This window comes from Liolophura sinensis, chromosome 5 (genome assembly GCF_032854445.1).
Source record: "Liolophura sinensis isolate JHLJ2023 chromosome 5, CUHK_Ljap_v2, whole genome shotgun sequence".
Classification (NCBI taxonomy): Eukaryota; Metazoa; Mollusca; class Polyplacophora; order Chitonida; family Chitonidae; genus Liolophura; species Liolophura sinensis.
The window spans coordinates 16,308,279-16,327,903 of record NC_088299.1 but is presented as its reverse complement, the minus strand read 5'-3'; the positions used below and the strand labels follow the sequence as shown (position 1 = coordinate 16,327,903).

Below are 19,625 nucleotides of genomic sequence, written 5' to 3'. Positions count from 1 at the left end.
TGAAATTGAAAATATTTAACTTTCCAAGATTTAATTGAAAATAATATGCACAGTATGTAGAGCTATGTGTAGTTAAGTAAATAAAAAAAATATTTGGTTATGTGAAGCTTTCTATTACTTGGACAGATTTAAGTGTCATTTTGAAAATGCCTATCATTATTCAAATCTCCAAACAGCTGTTGATTCCTGTGTTAAGCAGTATCACATAAAATCACCACTAAGCGATGTTTCCAGTTTGAAATTAATTTTAAAATTCAAATTTTATTTCCTGATAGTCACCTTGCAAACATCTGTGACCATGGATTGAAAAACTGGATAATTTGTTGCTTTTACGAGGGCAGATTTGAGGCTGTTTAAGGGGTTGCCTGTTTGTTGTGTACGTGTGGGCTCTATGTTCTCTGAGGTCACACATGTTCTACATCGAAAGGGTTGGGGGAGGGGGGGCACCCTAGAGAGGGGAGAGATTTCTTTTATTATGTTTTAACAATGGCAGCCTGTATGTAAATCGTTTGCTCATAGTAACCGGGTTTTCTTCCTTGTGCTAGCCTTTGTGTACTGGCCATACCGACAGCTGTACCTTAGATTCTCCCCTCCCACCCCTCTGTCACCCCTCTCCCCACTGATCTATACACTCTCAGACAACAGATGGTTACTCAGCTCAATCGCCCAGGAAGAATTCTGATTTATAGGCAGAAAAATTGGAGACATAAGTTTTTGTGCACAAAAAGTACATTGATGATAAAAGTAAAATAAAGTAGTTTCGGAAAAATTATGAAAAGTCCTTAACAATAAAATACTGCAAGCAACAGATGTTTGTAGATTTGTGAGATTATAGAAGGTTTTAACAATATCTCGTTTGCATTCTATATGTGTCAGCTGGTGTAAATGGCTATGAAAGTACAGCAAGACTGATAAGCTCCTGTCATATAGTCACATTAAAACAACAGCTGAATTACAGAAGCTTTATTTATTTATTTATTTATTTAATCTGATGGAAGAGATTATGTAGAAGACTAAGAGAGAAATTATTTGACAACGCAGACGTAGTTAAATTCTTAAGTTGGCCCTCGTTAGAATTACAGGTATTCTTGGCACTGTGGGTTTGGGTTTCATCACATTCAAACTAATTAAACTAATTATTACACTTTGATAGGTCCATATTGCACCCTAAATCTTTATTTAGAATTTCTTGATTTTTTTTCTCCAGGCCAATCTACCCCTTCTGCAGCGGGAACTGCTACACTGCGCACGGATGTCCAAACAGACGACTCAGCAGTACCTGGCCCATAATGAACATATACTGTTTGATGCTAACAGTTCTCCAACGGAGTCCCAGGATACACTGCCATCTGACATCAACGAGAACGGTAAACGCAGGTCGCCTGACAGGTAAGGTTTCGTGTTGTCTGGGTTGGGACATACACGTAGCATCCGTTTGCCAGTGTTGTGAAGCTTGACTATTTAGCAGGCACATATTTTGTGGACTTATTGTACAATTATTAGTCACCATTACAAAAATGACAAAATACTCATTACACATGTCATTTAAGAAGTTTTTATTGGAGAAAAAGATGATAAGAAAAGGTCTTTTTGAGGAAATAAGGCAGTGGCAAGTAGCAATGATTCGGGATATGTGTGTGTGTGTGTGTGAGCAAACTGGTTGGCACACAGCTAGAGAGAGGTGACTGGGGATAGTGCTGGGTGTGATGTCACTGAGACAGGTGATGTAGCATCTGCTCTCTCAGCCTCGGCAGCCTCCTCACTCAGACCACATGATGTCTAGTTGAGACACTGATGCTCTGGTCATTGAAAGATACACACACTGTAAACTATGATGACCATAGTGTGTAAGAATAAAGACAATATACATTATAAGGTCTGCGACGTCAGGGGCTGATAAGTCATTCATTAATTGAAGAAAATGTGTTTTAAGTGCAAATATGGAATATATATCAGATCGAGTTCTTTAGTGTGAAATGTGAAAGTACTGGGTTGTAATTCTCACATCTCAGATTCTTGTGTCTGTTCGAACAGAGAACTAGACTGATCTTGATAAACTGAAGTATGGTGTTGGAAATGAAAGATCATGTGTGATTTGATCACTGTTTGAAAGATCATGTGTAATTTGATCACCATTTTTGCGGAGAAATCTGAACTGTCACTTCACGGGTTTTAGAACTCTTGAACAAGATGGTCTTATAAAACATAAGGGTGGCCGTCTCAAATGAAAGCAGTAGAGTGGATGCTAATTTAGGGTGGACTTAGCTCCAGCCATGCTGCTGTAACCCATTTGTCCACTTCAGCCCCCAAAAACCCATGCAATTTGGCCGCCCAGACAGTGTACATGTAGCCATTACCCAGACAGGTTACGTATGGCCTGTACTGCCATTGTCGTGAATAGCATTATCACAATTCAGATCAATCTCTTCTCCTCCGTCCTCCTTGTTCAGCAACATGTAACATTTTGTTTCACTCCCCACACATTTCTACCCTGTCATGACAAATAGTTTAGGCTGTATGATAAACAGGAGTGAGTTTGTTCCACAACAAAGGCTTCTTTTGAATTCTGGGTCAGACAGATGTTCTTTGAGGCAGAGAAAAGAAGACAGGATTTGTGTAGCAGAAATTAGCACCTGCGTGTAAGGGGAGATAACTCTTAGCTGACTAACTGTTCACTTCATACTCATTGGTGTTGATGCTAGAATAAATGCTAACAAGTAAGATAGTGATTTTAGTTATTTATTTATTTGAGTGGTGTTTTTTGCCACGCTCAAGAATATTTCACTTATATGCCAGCACCCAGCATTATGATGGGAGGAAACTGGGCAATGCCCAGTGGAAACCATCCGACCATCTGTATGCTGCTGGCAGACCTTTCCACGTACGGCCAGAGAGGTGATGTCAATTAGATTGATGCATTGATACAGAAGTTTGTGTACATGTGTGATATAATTGATGATTAAATATTTTTGTGTTAGGCATCAAAATTGTGTCATCCTGAATATTGCTATTTTAGGAGTTCTAATTCTGGAAATCAGAGTGTAAATGCTGTGATCTCACCGTGCTTTGTTGCTGGGTATTTGCAGACCTAAGGAGAATGGTATGGATGCTCACATGGAGGCGGCTCATCCCGCCAAGCGACACCACCCTCTGAGCCCTCACAACAACAGCAGGGTTAGCCCTAACGGCACACTGAGCCTCAGCTCAGGAGGCCCCATACGGTTAGAGGACATCAGTCTGTCGAGAGAACTGAGGGAGCGCGAGAGACTGGAGCGAGAGCGTGCCGAGCGCGAGAGGCTGGACAGGGAGAGGGAAAGGGAGCGCTTTTACCCCACAGGCTTTGGTTAGTTGACCAGAGAGGTCGATGTACTCTGTTATCCTTATTAGACTGTACTGGGATTATAAGTCTCACCTGAATGGCTGTTTCTTCATTTTTTTTTCTTTGTTTTTTCTTTGGCATTTGTTTTATTAACCCGGCTCTTGGAAGCCACATTAGGGTAAACATCTTGCTTCTTCCTATCAAATACTAAACTACAGATAAAAATATGAAGGTGTGAGACTAATGTTGATATGAAGAAGTTTGGGCCAAAATTATTTGAGAAATGTCCACAAATAGTGTACAGACACTCACTTGTCACAAGTAAAAGGTAACATTTGTCTCACTGGTCACAGTCAAACTTAACTATTTAGAACAGAGGGACACCTTATTATTTTGACCCCTGTATCATGAAAGGTCACACAAATTCTTTATAACAAACAGCTTTATGAAGAAGTATTAATTATTTAGAGACTTTATATCCGTGGTCTCTCTGGCTGTACGTGGGAAGGGCTGCCAGCAATCTGCACATGGTCGTGGGTTTCCCTTGGGCTCTGCCCAGTTTCCTCCTACCGTAATGCTGGCTGCCATCTAAGTGAAATATTCTTGAGCGTGGCAAAAAACACTACTCTAGTAAAATAAATAAATATATCCGTGGTTTTTCCTTTCAGGATTTTCACGGGATCCTTACGAGCCTCTTGATCGTCTAGATGATGACTGGAAGCACGTAGAAACGGTAGGGCTTTGTTTGGTGCAGGTTTAGCACACTGAGTTGACACAGTTGTCTTTAAAACTGATACTAATGTTTGTAAATAAAAAATAAGGAGCGCATGAGTTGGGCCTGTCTTGTAAGTTGTAAGATGTGTTGACACTTAATGATGTGATTAGTGATTTCAGCAAACATTTACCATTTATTTCTCTCCCCACAAGTAGTACTCTGATATCGCCCAGTTGACCTAAGTCTGAATTGTCTGCCCTTCCATGTTACAGATGCTGCACTGCATAATTGGGATGGTTGACAAGACAAAGCGTGCGCTGGCAGTACTGCAGGAGCGCAGCCTGCGTGACCGTGAGGAGCTGTCCACGTGGATGCGGCGCCACGCAGAAGGTATGGATCACGACATGAAGAAACGCCACAACGAGATGATGGCGCACACACTGCGGCAGACGGAGGACCGGGTGTCCGAGGTCAAAAGACGAGCAGGTGGGTCACGTCTGAGTCTGCCTTAAGCCACCTGTACCTCGTCATGAGGTTGGTCTTTTGCACGTATGGCTTGCATGTGCACATTGTATTAAGTTGATGGGTTTTTCTCATCTCATGTTGAGCTCAGTTCACTGGGTTGCATTTGACTCATATTGAGCTCATGGTCAGCCAATACTTGGGCCTCAGTGGTTGAGAGGGTTAACACAGCAGCACGGCACAATAACCCAGGAACCTCTCACCAATGCGGTCGCTCTGAGGTCAAGTCCAGCTCATGCTGGCTTCCTCTGCGGCCATACGTGGGAAGGTCTTCCAGCAACGTGTGGATGGTCATGAGTTTCGCGCAGGCTCTGCCTGGTTTCCTCCCATCATAATGCTGGCCGCCGTCATATAAGTGAAATATTCTTGAGCACGGCATTAAACATCAATCAAATAAATTATCAACTGATACTGATTTCATAGATTGTTCTTAATTTATATTGTGTTTGAATTTTTTAATATCATTTTTTTAGCTGATAAAAATCATTATTTTTCATAAGCCTCAAGGCAGAAAAGGCAGTAAATCAGACTTGTGTGTGTGTAAACTCAATCTTGCAGTAAAGCTTTAATTCTTGACAGTTATATGTAGAATATTAAGTTACTGATGAATGCAGGGGAGGGAACTCCCATACATGATATTTTTCATGACGAGTTGTGTCCCTTACAGAGGAAGCCGTGAATGAAGTGAAGCGTCAGGCTGTCTCAGAGCTGCAGAAGGCTGTGGCTGCAGCAGAGCAGAAAGCTAGTGAGCTTGTGGCAGCAGAGAGGTCAAAGATGGAGAGGTCGTTATTGGATGCTAAGAAAACCGCACAAGAAGAGGCCCTAGCTACCATTAATCAGCAGGAGGAATCAAGTGAGGTGAGTGATGGATACAGGACTGCCTATCTCAGCTGGAGTCTTCTAACATTTTGTCCAGAAGTGTTTCAGATTAATTTATAGGTGAATTAAAATACTGTGTTTGACCTAAAGTTTTGGTACTTAGAAATGCTAATCAGGAGCACACATTAAGGCCTTAAAATGATACTTTTCCATGCCACCACCTAGTAGCTCATTTAAAATATTTTTGTTGGTTCAAATTTTGTTCAGCCTATAGGTGAGTTAAAATATGTTAATTGTTGTAACTAATTATATTCATTTTAATGAATTTTAAAGATCGTTTGGTTTGAAAAGTTGAATTAGAACATTTTTATAAGAAAACATGAATGAAACTGATCTGAATCAGTTCTAAAGAAGGTTTTTTATGCTTATGTCCGGGATGTAGGCCTGAACAAAAAACTTATATGCTTTTGTTTTCCTCATTTTCAGAGCTGTTGGAACTGTGGTAGGAAGGCAAGTGAGACTTGCAGTGGGTGTAATGTGGCACGATACTGCGGCTCATTTTGTCAGCATAAAGACTGGGAGAACCATCACCACATTTGTGGCAAGACGGCGGCAGCCGCCGCTGCAGCAGCTGCTACTGCAACCAGCACCACCACATCGGCAGCAACCACCACCTCCTCAGACGCACGCGAGCAGCGGGCGGCCAGCAGCACATCCTCGCCTAATGGCACCAAGTTACCACGGGAACCAGCTCTGAGCCCTAGGCCCGCCCCCAGTCCAGCAAATTCCTCATCATCAACGTCACGCTCAGAATCACGGTCCAGCACTCCTGCAGATTCCAGAGTGACGGAGAGTGGGCGTTAGCCATGGACACAGGACCATTATTACCTTCGTGACTGGAGACTACACTCAGTGTAACTGACATATACTCGGTCTTCTGCAGGACTAATCTATTTAATTTGTACATAAGTAAATTTGAGGGGCTGGTGCGCTTGATCTGTACAGCGATGGACACACAAGATGACACAATATAGACCGAGAGATAAACCAATTAAGTGTCACCATGAACTATGACCCTATCATCTGTAGTCAGCAAGGGAGAGTACTCCGTTACGACTACTGTGTAACTGTCAAAGTCACTAACTACCTTGTCAACTTGTGTTTTGTGATTCTCACAGGGTACATTATTAGTGTTCTTATTGGCCTGTCCTAGTCATGTGACATTTTTCCTATCCTGTGATTGGCTGACATAACTTGTGCGGTGCAGAAGTTTAGTGGAAATGATTCCATCGGACAGTTCTAGTCATGTGACATATATTATCCCATGGAGTGCTGTATGTAGCTCTCACCTGTCTGTGAATCATAAATGTTTTCAGAGTTCACCACATAAATGTGAATTTCAAGAATGAAACAGTTTTTATTTAACTCTAAAAATGTCTTTGTCTGAATGTGGTGGTTAAAGAAATAGCTGGCATAATTTCGTTTTAAAATAGGCATAATTTGACTAAAATGGCATAGAGATTCTTGTCGTGTGGTAACGTGACGCAGGGACTTAATTTAGGTATAATTTTCTTTTGTCCTGATAGTGATGAACAGTAATTATTATCCTCGCACATAGTGAAGTAGTTGTTCCATCTATTCTGATAGCGGTAAACATTTATGGGTAATGATGAATCTGGTTGTCATCAGTATACAGGTCCCATCTAGTCCTGAGGAATTTATCTCCATTTTGCCATTCCTCAGGATTTCATCCAAAGCAAAACAAACTTTTCAGACAAATTAAACTGAGAATTCATTTGACCAATAAACCGTTCAAAAATTTTTCGTCAAAAAACGGTATATGAAAGTCGAATGCTGTGCTTTTTGGTCAGGGTAACATATATACATTTTTTCCTTTTTTTTTTCTTCCTACAATTTTTGAAAGTGCAATTCAGTAAAACTGTTTATGATTTATGGTACATAGGTTTAATCATATTTTTGCCTTTTATTTTGTGCATATCTCTCTTGTTGATACAACATGCTGGTCATGGTTTGCAGTACATGTACAGTGTAACAATCGTTTCTTTCTGTTACACTTTATTATCTTGCAGGTTGTTTCTGGATTATGTTCGGTAAGGCAGATTTTCTTGCCTGCCTTTGTTTTCTTTTTGTCTCTTTTCTTTACATCCTTGATTGATAACCTCTTAATGGCTTATGTAATGACATTATGGCAGTAATACATTTGCTCTGACAGATTCTGAATTATTTACATTGTAGTCCCCTTGAAATTGTGTAGAGAGGTTTCACTGGCACAAGATGTGCTGATATGTCTATGAGGTAAAGGGCCCAGATCTGGATAGCAGTAAACTTATCCTTCGGGTTTGTTTGACACATTACCGGTAAATGTATACGCTGTTAACGCAGTAGACATGTCGAAACATGATAAATACTTTTAGTTATAATCAAAATGGGGTACAAATTGCGCTATCTGCATGATGTTCTGAGAAATCCATATAATTAAGTGCTGTATATTCGTATCTAATGGCAACAGGGAAATGTGCAAAAAGTAAAAGATTCAGTTTTCACAGAAGACAAGTCTTCATGTTGAAACTCATGTGTTGTTGTTGTTGTTGTTGACTGTAGATGTACATGTACCTTGTAGAACGCCTGGAGGCCACGTACATACAGGCTTTTATATACACCAGCTTGGGAGGAAGTACCAGCTCCCAGAATGTGCTAATCAATGCTCTTGTCTGACCTTGTACATGTCGATCATCTGGTGACAATGGACTAGTTTTGTCTGTAGACCACCACTGGCTGGTCATAGTGCCTAGACTTGGACTACCCTGGTGGTTACACACATGTAGTGCACTGTTAACTGCTAGTCATGGAGTCTCTCAGTTGTTCATCCCTGTAATCTCTATAGTCAGGGTTTGACTTGTATGAACGCGGTGTTTGCCTGACACCTCAGATGTTGGTACTTTCATTATAAAGGTATATTACATGCCACTGAGATATTTTCTAATAAAACATAACAAACCAAATATGTCACTCTCTGAGCGTTACTCTTTGTATCAGTCACTGGGTGTGAGATTTGCTCCAAACCTTTATGACATGCCAGCATGGAGACAGGATCAGCTAAACAAGGCTCAGTCACTGGGTACGAGCTCTGCTCCAAACCTTTATGACGTGTCAGCATGGAGTCAGGATCAGCTAAACAAGGCTCAGTCACTGGGTATGAGCTCTGCTCCAAACCTTTATGACGTGCCAGCATGAAGTCAGGATCAGCTAAACAAGGCTCAGTCAATGGGTATGAGCTCTGCTCTAAACCTTTACGATGTGTCAGCATGAAGTCAGGGTCAGCTAAACAAGGGTCAGTCAATGGGTATGAGCTCTGCTCTAAACCTTTATGACGTGCCAGCATGAAGTCAGGATCAGCTAAACAAGGCTCAGTCAATGGGTATGAGCTCTGTTCTAAACCTTTATGACGTGCCAGCATGAAGTCAGGATCAGTTAAACAAGGCTCATTCAATGGGTATGAGCTCTGTTCCAAACCTTTATGACGTGCCAGCATGAAGTCAGGATCAGTTAAACAAGGCTCAGTCAATGGGTATGAGCTCTGCTCTAAACCTTTATGACGTCTCAGCATGAAGTCAGGGTCAGCTAAACAAGGCTCAGTCACTGGGTATGAGCTCTGTTCCAAACCTTTATGACGTGCCAGCATGAAGTCAGGATCAGTTAAACAAGGCTCATTCAATGGGTATGAGCTCTGCTCTAAACCTTTATGACGTCTCAGCATGAAGTCAGGATCAGCTAAACAAGGCTCAGTCACTGGGTATGAGCTCTGCTCTAAACCTTTATGACGTGCAGCATGAAGTCAGGATCAGCTAAACAAGGCTCAGTCACTGGGTATGAGCTCTGCTCCAAACGTTTATGACGTGCCAGCATGAAGTCAGGATCAGCTAAACAAAGCTCATTCAATGGGTATGAGCTCTGCTCTAAACCTTTATGACGTGCCAGCATGAAGTCAGGATCAGCTAAACAAGGCTCATTCAATGGGTATGAGCTCTGTTCCAAACCTTTATGACGTGCCAGCATGAAGTCAGGATCAGTTAAACAAGGCTCATTCAATGGGTATGAGCTCTGTTCCAAACCTTTATGACGTCTCAGCATGAAGTCAGGATCAGCTAAACAAGGCTCAGTCACTGGGTATGAGCTCTGCTCCAAACCTTTATGACGTGCCAGCATGAAGTCAGGATCAGTTAAACAAGGCTCATTCAATGGGTATGAGCTCTGTTCCAAACCTTTATGACGTGCCAGCATGAAGTCAGGATCAGCTAAACAAGGCTCAGTCACTGGGTATGAGCTCTGCTCTAAACCTTTACGACGTCTCAGCATGAAGTCAGGGTCAGCTAAACAAGGCTCAGTCAATGGGTATGAGCTCTGCTCCAAACCTTTACGATGTGTCAGCATGAAGTCAGGATCAGCTAAACAAGGCTCAGTCACTGGGTATGAGCTCTGCTCTAAACCTTTACGACGTCTCAGCATGAAGTCAGGGTCAGCTAAACAAGGCTCAGTCAATGGGTATGAGCTCTGCTCTAAACCTTTACGACGTGTCAGCATGAAGTCAGGATCAGCTAAACAAGGCTCAGTCAATGGGTATGAGCTCTGCTCTAAACCTTTATGACGTGCCAGCATGAAGTCAGGATCAGCTAAACAAGGCTCAGTCAATGGGTATGAGCTCTGCTCTAAACCTTTACGACGTCTCAGCATGAAGTCAGGGTCAGCTAAACAAGGCTCAGTCACTGGGTATGAGCTCTGCTCTAAACCTTTACTACGTCTCAGCATGAAGTCAGGATCAGCTAAACAAGGCTCAGTCAATGGGTATGAGCTCTGTTCCAAACCTTTATGACGTGCCAGCAAGAAGTCAGGATCAGTTAAACAAAGCTCATTCAATGGGTATGAGCTCTGCTCTAAACCTTTATGACGTCTCAGCATGAAGTCAGGGTCAGCTAAACAAGGCTCAGTCAATGGGTATGAGCTCTGCTCTAAACCTTTACGACGTCTCAGCATGAAGTCAGGATCAGCTAAACAAGGCTCAGTCAATGGGTATGAGCTCTGTTCCAAACCTTTATGATGTGCCAGCAAGAAGTCAGGATCAGTTAAACAAAGCTCACTCAATGGGTATGAGCTCTGTTCTAAAACCTTTACGACGTCTCAGCATGAAGTCAGGGTCAGCTAAACAAGGCTCAGTCACTGGGTATGAGCTCTGCTCTAAACCTTTACTACGTCTCAGCATGAAGTCAGGATCAGCTAAACAAGGCTCAGTCAATGGGTATGAGCTCTGTTCCAAACCTTTATGACGTGCCAGCAAGAAGTCAGGATCAGTTAAACAAAGCTCATTCAATGGGTATGAGCTCTGCTCTAAACCTTTATGACGTCTCAGCATGAAGTCAGGATCAGCTAAACAAGGCTCAGTCAATAAGTATGAGCTCTGCTCTAAACCTTTACGACGTCTCAGCATGAAGTCAGGATCAGCTAAACAAGGCTCAGTCAATGGGTATGAGCTCTGCTCCAAACCTTTATGACGTGCCAGCATGAAGTCAGGATCAGCTAAACAAGGCTCAGTCACTGGGTATGAGCTCTGCTCTAAACCTTTATGACGTGCCAGCATGAAGTCAGGATCAGCTAAACAAGGCTCAGTCAATGGGTATGAGCTCTGCTCCAAACCTTTATGACGTGCCAGCATGAAGTCAGGATCAGCTAAACAAGGCTCAGTCACTGGGTATGAGCTCTGCTCCAAACCTTTATGACATGTCAGCATGAAGTCAGGATCAGCTAAACAAGGCTCAGTCACTGGGTATGAGCTCTGCTCTAAACCTTTATGACGTGCCAGCATGAAGTCAGGATCAGCTAAACAAGGCTCAGTCAATGGGTATGAGCTCTGCTCTAAACCTTTACGATGTGTCAGCATGAAGTCAGGATCAGCTAAACAAGGCTCAGTCACTGGGTATGAGCTCTGCTCTAAACCTTTACGACGTCTCAGCATGAAGTCAGGTTCAGCTAAACAAGGCTCAGTCACTGGGTATGAGCTCTGCTCCAAACCTTTATGACGTGCCAGCATGAAGTCAGGATCAGCTAAACAAGGCTCAGTCAATGGGTATGAGCTCTGCTCCAAACCTTTACGATGTGTCAGCATGAAGTCAGGATCAGCTAAACAAGGCTCAGTCACTGGGTATGAGCTCTGCTCCAAACCTTTATGACATGTCAGCATGAGGTCAGGATCAGCTAAACAAGGCTCACTCAATGGGTATGAGCTCTGCTCTAAACCTTTATGACGTGCCAGCATGAAGTCAGGATCAGCTAAACAAGGCTCAGTCAATGGGTATGAGCTCTGCTCCAAACCTTTACGATGTGTCAGCATGAAGTCAGGATCAGCTAAACAAGGCTCAGTCACTGGGTATGAGCTCTGCTCTAAAACATTTATGGTGTATCACAAAGATTTTGTGCAGCTGAATGTGTATTCCACAAACATGGATGACATGGCATTTGTAGCGGACTTCATGTAATATGACATAAATCGCCCTGCTGTTGTAGGACGGCCCCCTGAACAGATAAAAGCTGGAGTTTTTACAATTACCTGCCCGAAGTTGGAATTGAACAGCCTACCACCGAGTTTCTAACCACTAGACAAAAATCCACCACAATCAATCTTAGCATAGCAGGCAAGATGGTGTATAAATTGGGAACTCCAAGCTCTTGTAATATAATACATGTATCACAAAAACGGAATATTTAATGGTTCCTCATTGTATGATCAAATGAGAAAGAGCAGAATTCATTTGCTCTGATCAAACTTCACAAATATAATTCTGTATCTTAAAGAAAATAGCTGCATACAATTAGTGTACACTTTGTTCCAGTTAACCTACATGTATTTTTCTACATGTTAAAGCTTCGGCAGTATTCCAACTTCACTCATACGCTGGCTTTGAGCATTATAGTGAGAGAAAAACGATGACTTTGAGCCTGGGGGAAAATCCACGATCATCCACAGGTTGCTGACAGGCCTTCCCACATCCGGCCGGAGACAAAGCCAGCATGAATTGGACTTGAACTCATAGCACCTGCATTGGTGAGAGGCTCCTGGGTCATTACGCTGCAACATACGAACCTCCTTAAGGACTGTGTTCACAACAGTATTGAGCCAGTAACACCTTTAGCCCTACATTGTTCACAAGTCACTGACAGTGTAATTAAAATCTTTACTGATTTTCTCTCTTCTTGGATAGCATGAGACTTCTATCCTGATTTCAGGTATTTCCTAGGGTATGATGGTTTACACTGGATATAGGCAACACATTCAGAATTCATGTGCTCCACAGAGGACTTGTGGTGACATTCCTAACTATCAAACGTATTGTTGAGTCATTATCATGTGATCAACAGCATTCTGGCTGACCACTTGTGCCAAATGAAAAAAAAAAATTGACACTTGGCTATTCCAGTGGCCAAAAAGGTACAAATGGAACGTGCACCTGGTGTGTCATTCATCTCAGAAGAGGAACAGATAAGAATCAGAAGAGTAATCTGCTCTCTGAGGATTCAAACTTTTGGTCAGAATCACACTATGTAGTATTCATGAATCACCACTTTCGCTTTCTGTTTTGCAGTTATGTATCTGTAAACTTCCCACTCTGATATTTCATTGTTTGTCAAACCAGGATTCTCTTGTCCAGATGTCATACTCTCCTCGGCTAAAGCTTGGATGTTAGAGAATCCCCCTCCACCAGGAGAGAGGGAAAGGCTTTAGGCATCATCCTGGGAGGTTCCTTGTCTGGGTCACATCGATATGCGGAGAAATCTGTCACACCTTTGGCTCTCAGGAAATCCTCATCAATCAAGGCTTTACCATTGATCCTGTAATACAGAACAGGTGAGATGAGACAAGAAAACTTGCGTCAGGGGATCTGTCCATCCTAACACTCTCCAGCTGTACAAACTACTTCATGTTCATGCAAAAGTAGTTTGTCCTCACTGTCAGAAATACTTTATTCATTTTATTTGACTGGTGTTTTACACCACAATCAATAATATTTCATTTAGCATGACAGCAGCCTGCATTATGGTGAGTGGAAACTGGGTACAGCCCGGGGAATCCCAGGACTATCTGCAGGTTACTGGGAGACAATCCCATGGAAGAACAGAGAGGAAACCAGCATGAGGTGGACTTGGGACAAAAACAAGTGAGTCAATTTCTTTTTTATTTTTCAATGGTATTTCCTCAAGAATGTTACACCCATACAATGATGATGAAGAGTTCTGATGGTCCACCATTATAGAAGGAAACCAGAGTGCCCAAAATAAACCACAGCCCTCTGTCAAGTAATTGACGAATCTTCAGACTTTCAAGCACAGCTGAACTAGTAAGAATCAAGTCTGTAACAAAACTGGTCAGGTGCCCATCAAAATTGGGAAATCTCTCCAAGAAATCCACCAAAGACTAATGCCACACAGATCTAGAAGGGGTTCTTCAGTAGGAAGTACTCAGGATGGCAAACCCATTTTAACCTGTCTGCATAATAACATTACAAGATGATTTACTCACAAGCTTAGATTTGTTTCCTCAGCTATATGAAGACAAGCATCAGCAAATATACTGGATTTCCTCATCAATTCTTGGGGTACATTTTTCACTGTGGTGACATGCGATTCAATGGCTGTGGCTGGCCACAGACCGGAGATACTGACTCCTGTGAGGATAAACAATCAGAGATAACTCATGGAGAGATAAACAGTCTGAGATACTGATTCTTCCAGGGTTAAACAATCTGTGAACCTGACTCATGTGGGGATAAACAATCTAAGATAATAACACCTGTTGAGATAAAGAATCTGAGATCCCCCCTCCTGGGAAATTAAACAATCTGGAGATAATCACACAAAAGGTAATTACTCTTGGGAGAGAAAAACAATCTGAGATAGTGACTACTAGTGAGATAAACATATTGAGATGAATGAGAAGATAAACAATCTGAGATACTGATTTCTGGAGAGAAAAAGAATCTGAGATGTTTATTTCTAGAGAGAAAAACAATCTGAGATAATGACTCCAGGTCAGGTCAGAATCATGGAGAGAAAAAACAATGTGCTATATTGAGTCAAGGCAAAACAAACAATCGTGAGACACTCGCTGTTAAGGAGAAAAACAATCTGTGATAGCAACACATGAGGAAAAACTATCTGAAATAATGATTCATGCGGGTATAATCTCACTGGATGTCAACTCTATCTTACTTGTGCTCTCTATCTCTGTGGCTAGCCCATGTACCAGGACAGTCATTCCCACCTTACCACCTGACAAATGTGGGTAGTCTCACTGGGTAATAAGCCGGCTCTATCTTACCTGTGTTTTCTAACTCTGTGGCTAGCCCATGGACAAGAGCAGACATTCCCACTTTACCAACTGACACCTGTGGGTAGTCTCACTGGGTGATCAGCCGGCTCTATCTTACCTGTGTTTTCTAACTCTGTGGCTAGCCCATGTGCCAGGACAGTCATTCCCACCTTACCACCTGACAAATGTGGGTAGTCTCACTGGGTGATCAGCCGGCTCTATCTTACCTGTGTTTTCTAACTCTGTGGCTAGCCCATGTGCCAGAGCAGACATTCCCACCTTACCAACTGATACCTGTGGGTAGTCTCACTGGGTGATCAGCCGGCTCTATCTTACCTGTGTTTTCTAACTCTGTGGTTAGCCCATGTGCCAGGACAGTCATTCCCACCTTACCAACTGACACCTGTGGGTAGTCTCACTGGGTGATCAGCCGGCTTTATCTTACCTGTGTTTTCTAACTCTGTGGGTAACCCATGTACCAGGACAGTCATTTCCACCTTACCAACTGACACCTGTAGGTGATCTGTCAACTCTATCTTACCTGTGTTTTCTAACTCTGTGGCTAGCCCATGGACAAGAGCAGACATTCCCACCTTATCAACCGACACCTGTGGGTAGTCTCACTGGGTGATCAGCCGGCTCTATCTTACCTGTGCTCTCTATCTCTGTGGCTAGCCCATGTGCCAGGACAGTCATTCCCACCTTACCACCTGATACCTGTGGGTAGTCTCACTGGGTGATCAGCCGGCTCTATCTTACCTGTGCTCTCTATCTCTGTGGCTAGCCCATGTGCCAGGACAGTCATTCCCACCTTACCACCTGACAAATGTGGGTAGTCTCACTGGGTAATAAGCCGGCTCTATCTTACCTGTGTTTTCTAACTCTGTGGCTAGCCCATGTACCAGGACAGTCATTCCTACCTTACCAACTGACACCTGTGGGTAGTCTAACTGGGTGATCAGCCAGCTCTATCTTACCTGTGTTTTCTAACTCTGTGGTTTACCCATGTACCAGGACAGTCATTCCCACCTTACCAACTGACACCTGTGGATAGTCTCACTGGGTGATCAGCCGGCTCTATCTTACCTGTGTTTTCTAACTCTGTGGCTAACCCATGTACCAGGACAGTCATTCCCACCTTACCAACTGACACCTGTGGGTAGTCTCACTGGGTGATGTGTCAACTCTATCTTACCTGTGTTTCCCAACTCTGTGGCTAGCCCATGTGCCAGGACAGTCATTCCCACCTTACCAACTGACAAATGTGGGTAGTCTCACTGGGTGATCAGCCAGCTCTATCTTACCTGTGTTTTCTAACTCTGTGGCTAGCCCATGTGCCAGGACAGTCATTCCCACCTTACCACCTGACACCTGTGGGTAGTCTCACTGGGTGATCTGTCAGCTTTATTTTACCTGTGCTCTCTATCTCTGTGGCTAGCCCATGTGCCAGAGCAGACATTCCCACCTTACCAACTGACACCTGTGGGTAGTCTCACTGGGTGATCAGCCGGCTCTATCTTACCTGTGTTTTCTAACTCTGTGGCTAGCCCATGTGCCAGGACAGTCATTCCCACCTTACCAACTGACACCTGTGGGTAGTCTCACTGGGTGATCAGCCGGCTCTATCTTACCTGTGTTTTCTAACTCTGTGGGTAACCCATGTACCAGGACAGTCATTCCCACCTTACCAACTGACACCTGTAGGTGATCTGTCAACTCTATCTTACCTGTGTTTTCTAACTCTGTGGCTAGCCCACGGACAAGAGCAGACATTCCCACCTTACCACCTGACAAATGTGGGTAGTCTCACTGGGTAATAAGCCAGCTCTATCTTACCTGTGTTTTCTAACTCTGTGGCTAGCCCATGGACAAGAGCAGACATTCCCACCTTACCACCTGACAAATGTGGGTAGTCTCACTGGGTAATAAACCAGCTCTATCTTACCTGTGTTTTCTAACTCTGTGGCTAGCCCATGTGCCAGGACAGTCATTCCCACCTTACCACCTGACACCTGTGGGTAGTCTCACTGGGTGATCAGCCGGCTCTATCTTACCTGTGTTTTCTAACTCTGTGGCTAGCCCATGGACAAGAGCAGACATTCCCACCTTACCACCTGACAAATGTGGGTAGTCTCACTGGGTGATCAGCCGGCTCTATCTTACCTGTGTTTTCTAACTCTGTGGCTGACCCATGGACCAGAGCAGTCAGTCCCACCTTACCAACTGACACCAGTAGGTAGTCTCACCGGGTGATGTGTCAACTCTATCTTACCTGTGTTTTCTAACTCTGTGGCTAGCCCATGGACAAGAGCAGACATTCCCACTTTACCAACTGACACCTGTGGGTAGTCTCACTGGGTGATGTGTCAACTCTATCTTACCTGTGTTTTCTAACTCTGTGGCTAACCCATGTACCAGGACAGTCATTCCCACCTTACCAACTGAGTAGGGAACTTTGCCTTTGAAAAATCTGAAAAGCAAATACAGATATGGGAATAAATAAACGGGTTTTTAAAGTCTAGTGCTACAATTGACTTTCTGTTTATTTATTTATTTATTATATTTATTTGATAGGTGTTTTATGACGTACTCAAGACTATTTCACTTATACAACAGTGGCCAGCATTGTGGTAGGGTCATTGTACTGTGCTGGACTTTTTATGCTACAAGTCGAAATGATAAACGTAAATGTGACACTTTTAACACCGACCCAACAGGAAGTTACGCTTGTGCAGTTGCTGGCATCCAGTTTACACCTGTATCACTACCGCATTACCACTTTAACCATTAACCTTAGGGACAATGTGCACAACACACTTTCCCAGAATGAATGGCCGTTCCCGGAATGAATGGCCGTTCCCATTGGCCTTGATGTAGCTGGCCGGTATATTTTATCTGCGGTGTTACAAAATCATGAATGGCTGCATGGTTACTAAGATTTATACATCTCTTAACACATCATAGATTTATGACACAGCTTTGGACAGCCTTCAATGACATGACTGAAAATCACTGCATACTCACCTACTGTAGATTGGAGGACAGACGAGGAGGATTTTGCCTGCTTTCTTCTCCAGAAAGTAAGGCAGTACCTTCTGTATCATGATGTATGCACCTCTCACGTTCACCTCCTGCATTAGGTCAAACCGCTTCACTGGGGTGTCAAGCACTTTCTTCCACAGAATTGCTCCAGCATTATAAACAACAAAGTCAAGGCCTCCAAATGCCTCAAGACAACTTTGTATCGCATTTTGAATCTGTTGCTCATCTCTAACATTACACGGAAGCGCGAGCGCTGTCCTGCCAGAGGTCTCAATCTCGTTCGTCACAGAATAAATGGTGCCGGGTAACTCTAGGGTATGATCAGTTGTCTTGGCAGCTACGCCCACTTGATAATTGTTCTTACTCAATGTCAAAGCGATGCGTCGCCCGATGCCACGAGATGCCCCAATGACCAACGCAGACTTCATCTTGTCTTTAATTTAATTGCTCCTCATGCTTGCTAGGTCTGAAATAACAAAGCAATAAAAGAAATTTCAAACATGGACAAAGGGAGGTCAATCAAGAGGATACATTGTGGTAGGAGTTATCTCCCTTCACTTTCAGCTACCATAAACACAAAACGAAGATAGGAGTAGTTTCTGAGTATTGTTTACGAACACCAGAGTTTTACATGCCTACTGGGCGCAGTGCAGGCCTAGACCTATATGTTATCAGTGTAAGCTGTGCAAGCAGAAGTCCCCTAACTAGTTTCCTTGACAATAATTTCCCATGAGAATCATTTCCCTTGGACATACATATGTACCGTAGCCTATATGTTTTAGATTCGTCTTCCTTCAACAACGTATCAGCTGTTGTAAAGATTAGTTCGATGCTTTTGCAAGTCAATGACACAGGCACTTGGAACCGACCAGTAGAGCAAAATGAAATACTGCTGTATATGGTATCCTTGCCTAGGATACTCCTAGGGTACGTCATACTGGCCGGTTCCAAGTTCCTCTGAGCCCCTTCTCTGGTGTTCATTTTGAAAAGCGGGTTCCTCAATGACCTGACATCAATCAACCACGTGACAGCAACCTGAGCTTAAAATCTACCCAACGTACATGCATTTCCTGACAAGACACTCACATTATTTTACCGTCTAGCGAGTTGACAGGGGAAGGCTTCACCTTAGACCCTGGGGGGTTTGTTTTGAGTACGGTAGACTGAAATCTGTTTACCAGCAAACATTGTATGTTCCCATCTGGAGTTCTGTCATCTGGAGTTGTCCCAAGAGGTAGTATTAAGATACCGATTAGTATCCCCTATTTCCAAACTTTACATCGTCGTATTAATGCATATAAATAACGAATGAATTCGTTAGCGATCATGTGTGAACGTATTATAATATCAACCTATGTTAATTATTTGATTATAATGCCTTATAGGTAGCGGTACCCAAAACTTTTCCTGTTTCAGTAAATCAATGCATGGAGAAAATTAATTAAGCTTTCTTGTGTATTACCGTGTATCAGAGTGACATTGATGCTGATGTACCCCATTTCCGCTAAATGAAAGACACCTAGTCTGCTCATTTTAACCAATATATATTTGTATTTCTGGCAGGAACACTGAGTTTCTTTTTTCTCACATGGTTAGAGCATCTGTAATGAACAACGCATACTCATATCTTTACTTCTCCAAAAGGCTGGTAAAGAAATGTAATATTATACTTTCAACACTGCTAATATTTGCCCCAAATTTGAGAAGAATTAGGGCACATGCTAATATGCGGAGTAGATGTAGCAGTGTAGATGGACAGGATGGGCTTCCATAATTGTGGCTCCCGAAACCCTCGCTCAGATTAAACGCACTGGCGTCTAGCATACAAACTC

The 19,625-nt window shown here is 43.0% G+C and overlaps 2 protein-coding genes across 4 annotated transcripts in view; one reads left to right on the top strand and one right to left on the bottom strand.

Moving 5' to 3' along the window:
• Window positions 1-8,400, top strand: part of LOC135465726 (protein CBFA2T1-like) — a 78,689-nt gene extending 70,289 nt beyond the window's left edge. For all 3 annotated transcript variants that reach the window (XM_064743043.1, XM_064743045.1, XM_064743044.1), the window contains 6 exons: window positions 1,208-1,389; window positions 3,087-3,343; window positions 3,988-4,052; window positions 4,307-4,520; window positions 5,224-5,414; window positions 5,862-8,400. In XM_064743043.1, the coding sequence (XP_064599113.1) occupies window positions 1,208-1,389; window positions 3,087-3,343; window positions 3,988-4,052; window positions 4,307-4,520; window positions 5,224-5,414; window positions 5,862-6,239 (1,287 nt within the window). In that variant the 3' untranslated portion in view covers window positions 6,240-8,400. The remainder of the gene's footprint in view (window positions 1-1,207; window positions 1,390-3,086; window positions 3,344-3,987; window positions 4,053-4,306; window positions 4,521-5,223; window positions 5,415-5,861) is intronic.
• Window positions 8,401-13,010: 4,610 nt separating this feature from the next.
• Window positions 13,011-18,923, bottom strand: LOC135465854 (hydroxysteroid dehydrogenase-like protein 2). Its single transcript, XM_064743217.1, has 5 exons — window positions 18,880-18,923; window positions 17,776-18,259; window positions 17,133-17,221; window positions 13,963-14,107; window positions 13,011-13,274 (listed from the first exon to the last, which is right to left on the bottom strand). Exons 2-5 carry the CDS (start codon window positions 18,219-18,221, stop codon window positions 13,112-13,114), a joined length of 843 nt encoding a protein of 280 aa, XP_064599287.1. The 5' UTR covers window positions 18,222-18,259; window positions 18,880-18,923; the 3' UTR covers window positions 13,011-13,111.
• Window positions 18,924-19,625: the final 702 nt, after the last annotated feature.